The sequence below is a fragment of the Oncorhynchus mykiss genome, chromosome 5, assembly GCF_013265735.2.
Source record: "Oncorhynchus mykiss isolate Arlee chromosome 5, USDA_OmykA_1.1, whole genome shotgun sequence".
Taxonomy (NCBI): domain Eukaryota; kingdom Metazoa; phylum Chordata; class Actinopteri; order Salmoniformes; family Salmonidae; genus Oncorhynchus; species Oncorhynchus mykiss.
In genome coordinates, this window is record NC_048569.1 from 85072294 (window position 1) to 85084626 (window position 12333).

Consider the following 12333-nt stretch of genomic DNA (forward strand, 5'->3'; position numbering starts at 1 on the left):
GTTTAAGGAGTGCTATCGATGTATATCTGTGGTGGGTTTAAGGAGTGCTATCGATGTGGATCTGTGGTGGGTTTAAGGAGTGCTATCGATGTGGATCTGTGGTGGGTTTAAGGAGTGCTATCGATGTGGATCTGTGGTGGGTTTAAGGAGTGCTATCGATGTGGATCTGTGGTGCGTTTAAGGAGTGCTATCGATGTGGATCTGTGGTGGGTTTAAGGAGTGCTATTGATGTATATCTGTGGTGGGTTTAAGGAGTGCTATCGATGTGGATCTGTGGTGGGTTTAAGGAGTGCTATCGATGTATATCTGTGGTGCGTTTGAGTGCTATCGGTGTGTATCTGTGGTGGGTTTAAGGAGTGCTATCGATGTGTATCTGTGCTGGGTTTAAGGAGTGCTATCGATGTGGATCTGTGCTGGGTTTAAGGAGTGCTATCGATGTGTATCTGTGGTGGGTTTAAGGAGTGCTATCGATGTGTATCTGTGGTGGGTTTAAGGAGTGCTATCGATGTGTAGCTGTGGTGGGTTTAAGAAGTGCTATCAATGTATTTCTCAGATTGTTCAGTTTGCTTGGTGTGTTGATCCTGTCCTCTCAAGTTGGACTCTGTCCCCCAAGTTCACAACCTTATCTCAAGTGTTTAGCATTCATTCGACACAGGACAGTGGCTGACCTGGGGTTGGGAGGGAGGCAGCAGCCGTAGAGATACTATAGATAGTGAGCAGCAATAAAGAGGCAGTCTTAAGCACTACTCTGGACCTATGCCCATGATGATTTTAGTTCCTTACTGTGTATTCTCTGTTAGCTTATCTACTGTTTACATGTGTCTGTCTCATGGACCAGGACAGGAGTTTAACATGACCTAGGGTTGGGAGGGAGGCAGCAGCCATGGAGATAGATACTAGGCAGTCATAAAAAGCACTATGAGGCATTACACTGGACCTGTACCCGTGGTTTCTCCACACTGTCTCACCTGGTTGTGACAACCTGTGATCAACTACAAAGATAGATGCCATACAAAGGCACTATACGGCTATAACTATAGTTAATATAGACCAGGGCCCATGTTGCTTTTACACACTGTCTAATCAGAGGGTAAAGATAAAGAGTGATGTGGGGCTGATCGTGTTGTATGGTGTTAGTGATAGTGTGTATCAGTTTACACCCTGATCCCAGACAGAACACAGGTAGTAGAGCAGACCGCCTCAGACAGTCTCAGGGCGGTTTCTCTATCCCGTCTCTGGGACAACTTGAAAACATCTCTGGCAAGTAAAAGAACAGGGATACAATATGGTCCCAACAGAACTACAATTTCAACTTGACTACAACAACAGTGTGTAGGAACACACTCTTAGATCAGAACGATATGTTTTTGTGATTGGTTCAGTTTGCATGGTTTACTTGTTTGACCATGTATAGCACTATATGACAGAAGTTTATGACATCATTTTATGACATCATATTGAGCTGTATCAGTAGCTCAATGACCATTAAAGCGGCAGAAACATAATAGCAGACATTTAACAGTGTGGCTTTAATGATGTCAGTGTTTTACCTCAGGACCTGGTGGGCCAGGAGGTCCCTGTGGTCCGATCTCACCCATTTTACCCTGTTAGAGCAGAGAGACATTAAACATTTTAAAAAGCACATCTTCTGTTTGAATTTAGAGCAAAGACACATGAAAACATCAACACAAAGTGGAAACATCAATGCCAAGCATCTCTCTCTTTTCTTCTCTCTCACTCTCACAAACAGACACCCACACACACACATAACGTACTGTATATTATATACACAAACAGACATGCATAACGTACTGTATATTATATACACAAACAGACAGCTACACATGCATAACGTACTGTATATTATATACACAAACAGACAGCCACACACAAACATAACGTACTGTATATTATATACACAAACAGACAGCTACACATGCATAACGTACTGTATATTATATATACAAACAGACAGCCACACATGCATAACGTACTGTATATTATATATACAAACAGACAGCCACACATGCATAACGTACTGTATATTATATATACAAACAGCATGAGGTAGATAAAGACTTGGCACTCAAAGCGTCAGTAGTGAGACTTCACTCTATTTGACAGTTGCCAGTGTTTCTAAGGAGGCAGGCAAGCTGTGTGTGGTTGGTATTGTGTTGTCAAAACCAATATTCATATGGTCTTCATGTGATGTTACAGGGACTGACTGCCTGGCGTCTATAGAATTAAAGTCTATGGTTGATCACATTATGGACTGTATTTTCTATACACAAAAAGAGACCCACACACAGGTGTTATAAATATGTTGCATGAAGGATGGTTTAGTTTCAGGCAGCTACAGTATATGGGCTTTCAGTAACAAAGTGCAGGTATTTAAAGTCTAAAAGGTACAGGGTGTGTACTGGAGTTATTCCATGAATTAAGTGTCAGTCTAATGGGTTAAAATGACAAACACATATACATATACACACACATACACACACATACACACTACGTACAGGTGGACCTGGTTTCCCACGGAGTCCAGGAGGTCCAGACAAGCCAGCAGCACCCTGGGAGTACAAACAGAAAAACACTTGTTTATTCTCCTACTCTCTCCATCACTCATTATATCACTCTCTTTTGTGTGTGTGTGGGTGTGTGTGTGTGCACGGGTGTGTGCGTGCATGTGTACGTGTGTGTGTGTGCGCGTATGCGTGCGGGTGTGTGTGTGTGTGCGTGCATGCGTAAGGGTGTGTGTGTGTGTGTGTGTGTGTGTGCGTGCATAAGGGTGTATGTGTGGGTGTGTGTGTGTGTGCGTGCGTGCATAAGGGTGTATGTGTGGGTGTGTGTGTGTGTGTGTATGTGTGTGTTGTACAATGCAACATGGACCTTAGAGTGTTTAGTCTAACTGTCAGCTCTCTGATAAGCAGAGCTGAGTTTTATCATCTCCATCTGTATGAGTATTGATCATCAACGTATAGTAGCTTCATATCCCTATTGCATGTGCTGAACCCAACCCTAGCCTTCTATCGTTGCCTATACATTTGCTATGCATGTATGGTATGCTAAGAGTTGGCTACAGCACTACATACAGTATGTGTGTGAAACTAGCATCACAGCCGTGTTGACTGAGTAAAGACCCTTATGATGCATCTGGAGAATGTCCTGCTCGTGATAAAAACAAATCAATGAGTTATTCAGACTGATGGGGAATGTGTTGCGGTCCTACCTTGTCACCTTGGTAACCCATCTCTCCCGGTTCACCCCTTAGTCCAGGTTCGCCCTGAATGTTACAGCGTCACAAGAGATATAATACAACCACCCTGCTTACATCAGAGGACAGCGTTAACAACACAACCATACAATCACACCGAGGAGGACACACAGTTTCCCAACCCTGTCCAGGGATTATGAGTGACATGTTTCTATCGAACCCATCCCATAGGAGATATATCACTCAATAGTTAAGCAGCATTCAAGACCAACAGTTTGATGGAGGAACTGTGTAATTGTTAGGAAAGTAAAACAAACTCAGACAGTTGTACTACAGAGCTGGAATGGGGAAACAATTAGCAAGAATTTACACAACACACTTCTATTTCTCATAGTAACAGCTACTGTACATTGACTACTGGCATGTACATTAGCAGTCAAAAGTTTGGACACACCTACTCATTCAAGGGTTTTTCTTTATTTTTACTATTTTCTACATTGTAGAATAATAGTGTAGACATCAACACTATGAAATAACACATGGAATCACATAGCACCCAAAAACGTGTTAAACAAATCTAAATATATTTTATATTTGAGATTCTTCAAAGTAGTCACCATTTTCCTTGATGACAGCTGTGCACACTCTTGGCATTCTCTAAACCAGTTTCACCTAGAATGATTTTCCAACAGTCTTGAAGGAGTTCCCACATATGCTGAGCACTTGTTTGCTGCTTTTCCTTCACTCTGCGGTCCAATTCATCCCAAACCATCTCAATTGGGATGAGGTCGGGTGATTGTGGAGGCCAGGTCATCGGATGCAGCACTCCATCACTCTCCTTATTGGTCAAATAGCCCTTACACAGCCTGGAGGTGGGTTGGGTCATTGTCCTGTTGAAAAATAAATTATTGTCCCACTAAGTGCAAACCAGGTGGGATGGCGTGTCACTGCAGAATGCTTTGGTAGTCATGCTGGTTAAGTGTGCCTTGAATTCAAAATTAATCACAGACAGTGTCACCAGCAAAGCACCCCCATACCATCACACCTCCTCCTCCATGCTTCACAGTGGGAATCACACATGCGGAGATCATCTGTTTACTTACTCTGCGTCTCACAAAGACATGGCAGTTGGAACCAAAAATTTCAAATTTGGACTCATCAGTCCAAAGGACAGATTTTTACCAGTATAATGTCCATTGCTCATGTTTCTTGGCCCAAGAAAGTCTCTTCTTATTATTGGTATCCTTTAGTAGTGGTTTCTTTGCAGCAATTCAACCATGAAGGCCTGATTCGCTCAGTCTTCTCTGAAGACTTGATGTTAAGATGTGTCTGTTACTTGGGCTGCAATTTATGAGGCTGGTAATTCTAATGAACTTATCCTCTGCAGCAGAGGTAACTCTGGGTCGTCCATTCCTGTGGTGGTCCTCATGAGAGCCAGTTTCATCATAGTGCTTGATGGTTTTTGCGACTACACTTGAAGAAACGTTCAACGTTCTTGACATTTTCCAGATTGACTCACCTTCATGTCTTGAAGTAATGATGGACTGTCATTTCTCTTTGCTTATTTGAGCTGTTCTTGCCATAATATGAACATGGTCTTTTACTAAATAGGGCTATCTTCTGTATACCACACCTACCTTGTCACAACACAACTGATTGGCTAAACGCATTAAAGAAATGAAAGAAGTTACACAAATGAACCTTTAACAAGGCACACCTGTTAATTGGGTTTCTGTATAGCACTTTGTGACATCGGCTGATGTAAAAAGGGATTTATAAATACATTTGATTGATTGATTGAAATTAAATGTATTCCAGGTGACTATCTTATGAAGGTGGTTGAGAGAATGCCAAGAGTGTGCAAAGCTGTCATGAAGGCAAAGGCTGGCTACTTTGAATAATCTCAAATCTCAAATATATTTAGATTTGTTCAACACTTTTTTGTTTACTACATGATTCCATATGTGTTATTTCATAGTTTTCATAGTAGGTGTGTCCAAACTTTTGACTGGTACTGTATATCAAATCATCATTCCTCTGTTCAGCTACTCCCATCCTATCCCATAATCCTCCCCATGTACTGGACACACACCCCACTCATACACACATTGGGCTAGGACATTCCCAGATACACTACAATAATATAAATATTTAGATCACCTTATCACCTTTCAATCCAGGCAGCCCCGCTTTTCCCGCCAGGCCCTGTCAGAGAGAGAACAAGAGAGGAGGGACTCCTCAGTGGCAGGCATTTTGAAAAGAGGACAGACAGAGGAAGATACAGGGGCCGATATAAGAAATGACTTACAGGAGAAGAGAGAATAAGAGGAGAGAAGAGGAGAGAAGAGGAAAGGAAAGAGGAGGAGAGGATAGGAGAGGTGCAAGGAGGAGAGGAGAGGAGAGGAGAGGAGAGGAGAGGAGATGAGAGAGGAGGATAGGAGAGGAGAGGAGAGAGAAGGAGAGTACAGAGGAGGGGAGGATAGGAGAGGAGCGAGGAGAAGAGAAGAGATGAGGAGAGTACAGAGGAGGGGAGGATAGGTAGAGGAGCGAAGAGAAGAGAAGAGATGAGGAGAGTATAGATGAGGATAGGAGAGGAGAGGGGAGGAGAGAGGAGTTGAGGAGAGGAGTGAGGAGGAGAGGAAAGGAGAGAGGAGGAGAGGATAGAAGAGGAGAGGATAGAGGAGGAGAGGAGAGGAGAGAGGAGAGAGGAGAGGAAAGAAGAGGAAGAGAGAGGAGAGGAAAGGAGAGGAAAGGAGAGGAGAGGAGAGAGAAGGAGAGGGGATGAGACGGGAGAGAGGAGGGTCTGTAGTTACCATAGTTCCCACTATGCCAGTCAGTCCTCGCTGTCCCTCAGGCCCTGGGTCTCCCTGTAGAGAGAAGGAGCAGTAGGATAAGATACAATATACACACACACACATACACACACACACACACACAAAGTATACAGTGTATATTATACATGCTCTGTTTTATGGGGACAGATTTTGAAGGACGTGTTTCAGAGGATTATTTTGACACGTGAATTCCTGTGAGCCAACACTAGCTATGATGACTTCCAAGCTGTTCCTGTGCTGACACTAAAGCGTCCGTTTGGGGTTAGGCCGCCCATGTGAGCGGACGCAGGACAGGAACATCACATCGAATTAGCTGCGACACGGAGATGGTAGGAGTGACCGGACACTGTGCTGCTGAACAAGGAGTCTTCTATTGCAGGCAGGCAGTTAAAGAGACACCTACTGTACTGTATGTTCTTTAGCAACGCACGGTTCATGATTAATTATTATTATAATAATAGTTCTAATCATTGTAATTACATTGACTTTGTTACTTATGATGAGGAAGATTATGATTATGTTGTGTGCCCTCTCTCCCATTCGGCAGACTGATGTAGCAGGTTATCTGTATAAGTGTAGCGTGGGACAGAGGGTCAGTTCTATAAGTGGTTCCATTTGTTCCATGTGTACCGGTGTGGGTCTGTTTCCCATTACTGTGCTTTGAGGGGACTGTCACCAGCACCCTCTCATCAGAGCCAGCCTGTACACCTGAACAGAGACCTCCGCCTCCTGCTGCTTAACCTCTACAACAAATTCCATCAGCCGCTGTCACGGAAACCATTTAGGGTTGTTCACATTGTAAAACATGAGGAGTACCTTGGTAAATCATGACTTGTATGAAGACTACGTAGAACATTACTATAAGATCAGCCGAGGATCAATTAGTGAAAGCAGTTGTAAAACATGGAGTGGTTTGTTAAATCATCTGTTGTATTTATGGAGACTACAGAATAACAGATAAGCGCAGCTGAGGATTCATTCTCCAGTTATTTCACCAGACATAGTGTTGGCTGTCAGTAGTTTGTTTTAAATAACTATTTTTCCTTACAACTCATCTTACGGTCAGAGGCCACATGAGAAATAGTTCCCCAGTTCTTGCACCAGCTGTGCATTCTCCCATCACAAGGATCATTAAAACATGACAATCAGTAAAGAATGATACACAATGGATGGCAGACCAAACCACACAAGACAACCAAGTCTGTCTGTCAAACACCAAGCAGACCTGATCCTCATGGCTGAACTTTAGAATCTAGCAGCATTCAGGCTCACTGCCACGACTTTGTTTATAAAGAAGCTCTCCAGAATTAGGTCACAATGCTTCAAGTAAAAATCTAGGAAAAAATATGCAGCAACAAGAAGAGTTTTGGAACAGAGCACAGAACAGGAGGCATGAGGAAAGAATGGAGGCTAGACAGGGTCTGGCCTGCATGTCTGTCTCCTGTCTGTCTCTCTCTCTGCATCCTGCATAAGGTTGGGGTGAGGTTGAAGTGGGGGGTGGTGGTGAGGTTAGAGAGATGAATATCAATCACATGAGGAGATGCCACCAATTTGTTTGAAATGTGAATTTAAAAGACTTCCTCACAGGGCGGGGCGCAGACAGGGTGACATGAGGAATCGGTCACCACGGCCACACTAGCCGGGTTCCTCTCCCATTGATGATGGCTGGAGGATATGTGATTCCAAAACCAGCGTGACGGAAGTGTCCCACATTCATAGAGCTGAATTAATATTTGTCTCTGCAGTGGGACCTACTTTCTCTGGGGCAAAGTGTCTGATGTAACAGAGCCCAGTAATGACAGCCATTACTGTAGGCACACTATGGTCATCATTTAAACAAACCACCTATAATGCTCTATAAGGCTTTATAGACCATTCGTTGAGTATTTGTAAGCAGTTGAAGTCGGAAGTTTACATACACCTTAGCCAAATACATTTCAACTCAGTTTTTCACAATTCCTGACATTTAATCCTAGTAAAAATTCTGTCTTAGGTCAGTTAGGATCACCACTTTATTTTAAGAATGTGAAACGTCAGAATAATAGTAGAGACAAAGATGTATTTCAGCATTTACTTCTTTCATCACATTCCCAGTGGGTCAGAAGTTTACATACGCTCAATTAGTATATTGTAGCATTGCCTTTAAATTGTTTAACTTCGGTCAAACATTTTGGGTAGCCTTCCACAAGCTTCCCACAATAAGTTGGGTGAATTTTGGCCCAATCCTCCTTACAGAGCTGGTATAACTGAGTCAGGTTTGTAGGCCTCTTTGCTCGCACGCGCTTTTTCAGTTCTGCCCACAAATTTTCTATGGGATTGAAGTCAGGGCTTTGTGATGGCCACTCCAATACCTTTATTTTGCTGTCCTTAAACCATTTTGCCACAACTTTGGAAGTATGCTTGGTGTCATTGTCCATTTGGAAGACCCATTTGCGACCAAGCTTTAACTTCCTGACTGATGTCTTAAGATGTTGCTTCAATATATCCACATAGCTTTCTGTCCTCATAATGCCATCTATTTTGTGAAGTGCACCAGTCCCTCCAGCAGCAAAGCACCCCCACAACATGATGCTGCCACCCCTGTGCTTCACGGTTGGGATGGTGTTCTTCGGCTTGCAAGCCTCCCCCTTTTCCCTCCAAACATAACGATGGTCATTATGGCCAAACAGTTCTATTTGTGTTTCATCAGACCAGATGACATTTCTCCAAAAAGTACGATCTTTGTCTCCATGTGCAGTTGCAAACCGTAGTCTGGCTTTTTTTATGGCGGTTTTGGAGCAGTGGCTTCTTCCTTGCTGAGCGGCCTTTCAGGTTATGTCGATATAGGACTCATTTTTACTGTGGATATAGATAATTTTGTACCTGTTTCCTCCAGCATCTTCACAAGGTTCTTTGCTGTTGTTCTGGGATTGATTTGCACTTTTCGCACCAAAGTGCGTTCATCTCTAGGAGACAGAACGCGTCTCCTTCCTGAGCAGTATGAAGGCTGCGTGGACCCATGGTGTTTATACTTGCGTACTATTGTTTGTACAGATGAACGTGGTACCTTCAGGCGTTTGGAAATTGCTCCCAAGGATGAACCAGATTTGTGGAGGTCTTCAATTTTTTTTCTGAGGTCTTGGCTGATTTCTTTTGATTTTCCCATGATGTCAAGCAAAGAGGCACTGAGTTTGAAGGTAGGCCTTGAAATAAATCCACAGGTACACCTCCAATTGACCCACATGATGTCAATTAGCCTATCAGACACTTCTAAAGCCATGACATTATTTTCTGTAACTTTCCAAGCTGTTTAAAGGCACAGTCAACTTAGTGTATGTAAGCGTCTGACCAACTGGAATTGTGATACAGTGAATTACAAGTGAAATAATCTGTCTGTAAACAATTGTTGGAAAAATGACTTGTGTCATGCACAAAGTAGATGTCCTAACCAACTTACCAAAACTATAGTTTGTTAACAAGAAATTTGTGGAGTGGTTGAAAAATGAGTTTTAATGACTCTGACCTAAGTGTACCTAAACTTCAGACTTCAAATGTAGGCCTTATAAACCATTAACGATGGCTACATTAGGCCTTTTAAAGTAATGATCCATTAATCTGTCTGATTTCAGACAGGGAGACATTGTGGACTTTGAGCTTCCTAGTCTAGCGCTGTTATTCACAAGATCATCTTTGAGAGATATTTCATGTAAAGTACCTGCTCTTACAATAAAGTTGAACATCTCATTCCAATGTCATGGTCATTAATATGGAGTTGGTCCCGCCTTTGCTGCTATCACAGCCTCCATTCTTCTGGGAAGGCTTTCCACTAGATGTTGGAACATTGCTGAGGGGGCTTGAGTCCATTCACCCACAAGAGCATTAGTGAGGTCGGGCATTGGTGTTGGGTAATTAGGCTTGGAACAAAGTTGGCACAGAATCGTCTAGAATGTCATTGTATGCTATAGCATTAAGATTTCCTTTCACTGGAATTATGGGGACTTGCAAGAATCCATGAAAAACAGCCCAGACCATTATTCCTCCTCCACCAAACTTTACAGTTGGCACTATGCATTCGAGCAGATAGCGTTCTCCTGGCATCTGCCAAATCCAGATTTGTCTGTTGGACTGCCAGATGGTGAAGCGTGATTCATTACTCCTGAGAATGCGTTTCCACTGCTCCAGAGTCCAATTGCCGCAAATTTTACACCACTACAGCCGACGCTTGCCATTGCGCATGGTGATCTAAGGCTTGTGTTTGGCTGTTTGGCCATGGAAACCCATTTCATGAAGCTTCCGACAAACAGTTATTGTGCTGTACGTGTACTTTACATGGACTACTGTGTCGGTATCCTACAAATGTAGCCTCCAATTTCTGTCACAGCTGGATTAGAGCTGGCTGCTTTTCCCCAGCAGCCTGACCTGACCATGTCCAGTCATGTCCTGTTCTGTCCAGAGAGAAGAGGTTGATTTGTAGGGATAGGTCAGAGTCATTCATCTGAGTCAAATCAGAAACCTGGAGGGCCGGGGGCCATGCTGCCTGGCGGGCATCTTGTAACAGTAGTCAAGTCAATTTACAGTTAAGTTACGGTGTAGAGGTTGAGTTACGGCCGGCTGCTGTGATTATAGCTGAGGAAACTCTCACTCTCTTTTTGTCTTTGTGCTCTCTCTCCCCCTCTCTCACTCAGACCAAGTTATGAGTCATTTTTAGTCTGTTCAATTATGATGTTGTTCAGGGTGAATTTATATTTGTGTTTCTGACATCTGGGTTTTTTCTGGAAAATCATGATTTTAGCTTTTGAAATATACTGCCAGGGCCCAATCATGGCATTATTTCTCTAGAATGTTAAGGTTCTGTTGAAGACCTTTTTTGGTTGGTGAAAGAAGAACCAAGTCATCAGCATGTAGCAGATATTTTACCTCTGTGTTAAATAGTGTGAGTCCTGGGGCTGCAGAATAGTCCAATATGTCTGCTAATTCATTGATATAAATGTGGAAAAGGTTTGGACTCAAACTGCAGCCTTGTCTCACACCTCGACATTGTGAAAATAATTATGTTCTTTGGTTTTAGATTTTTATTGCACACTTGTTTTCTGTGTACATACATTTAGTTAAATCAATCAACCACCAAGCCCACTTTGGATAATTTTGTAGAATAGCCCTTTGTGCCAAAAATAATCGAATGCTTTATTAAAGTCAATAAAGCAAGCAAAGATTTTGCCCAATTCTTTTGAGGGGCCATGTTAATTAATTTGTGTGTGTAAGGTCAGTAGTGCGATGGATGGGGAGAAAGCCAATTTGACATTTACTTCTTACATTTATTACAAAGATTCTCTCTCTCCCTCTCTCTCTCTCTTGCACTCTCTCCCTCTCTCCCTTTTTGTCTCCCTCTCCCTTTTGCTCTTTCTCCCTCTCTCTCTCTCTCTCCCTCTTTCTCTCTCTCTCTCTCTCTCTTTCCCACTCCACATTTCTCTCTCTCACTCTCTCTTTCTCTCCTTCTCTCCCTCTCTCTCTCTCTCTCTCTCTTGCTCTCTCTGTGTGCTCCCTCTCTCTCTCTCTCCCTCTTTCTCTCTCTCTCTCTCTTTCCCACTCCACATTTCTCTCTCTCACTCTCTTTCTCCCCTTCTCTCTCTCTCTCCCTCTCTCTCTCTCTCTCTCTTGCTCTCTCTGTTTGCTCCCTCTCTCTCTATCTCTCTTGCTCTCTCTGTGTGCTCCCTCTCCCTCTCTCACTCCACCTCTCTCTCTCTCTCTTGCTCTCTCTGTGTGCTCCCTCTCCCTCTCTCTCACTCAGTCCAAGGCTTGACAGGCCTACAAGCCTTTGGCAGGTCATGGTGCAGCACTAAGCATTGCACAGTAGCAGGCAGGGTGAGGAATATATTGTTGCCATTCAAAACAAATGACCTCTGCTGGAGAATTTGCATGGTGCCTGAAAGCACTGGCACTAGCTAGATATTTCCATTTATTAAAGCAAGTCAGAGCAGATTCCCCATTCATCAAACATTTAACTCTCCCAGTATCCAAAACATCTAATCTACAGACAAATATGGGTTTAGCTTGATGTGTTTATAATAGACTGTATGTGAGAAGTACTGTAGAGAGTAATCAACAGCATCAGCCCTACTGCATCCCATCTTCCCTGAACAGCATCAAAATCAAACATACCAGAATGAATGAATGAGAAAATGAATGAATGTACACTACACAAGTCAGTGGTAAGATCCTACTGTAGTCAACCTCTACAACACTAAACGCACAATGTCATAAAGCTAAAAACGTTGGATCTTGATAAAAACACAACAGATGAATTAA

The 12333-nt window shown here is 43.0% G+C and overlaps 1 protein-coding gene across 1 annotated transcript in view; it reads right to left on the reverse strand.

Moving 5' to 3' along the window:
- Positions 1-12333, reverse strand: part of LOC110524715 (collagen alpha-1(XXIV) chain) — a 241432-nt gene that overhangs the window by 138288 nt on the left and 90811 nt on the right. Inside the window, exons 15-19 of the mRNA XM_036978599.1 lie at positions 6028-6081; positions 5375-5419; positions 3230-3283; positions 2517-2570; positions 1551-1604 (exon numbers count right to left, since the gene is read on the reverse strand). Of these exons, the coding sequence (XP_036834494.1) occupies positions 1551-1604; positions 2517-2570; positions 3230-3283; positions 5375-5419; positions 6028-6081 (261 nt within the window). The remainder of the gene's footprint in view (positions 1-1550; positions 1605-2516; positions 2571-3229; positions 3284-5374; positions 5420-6027; positions 6082-12333) is intronic.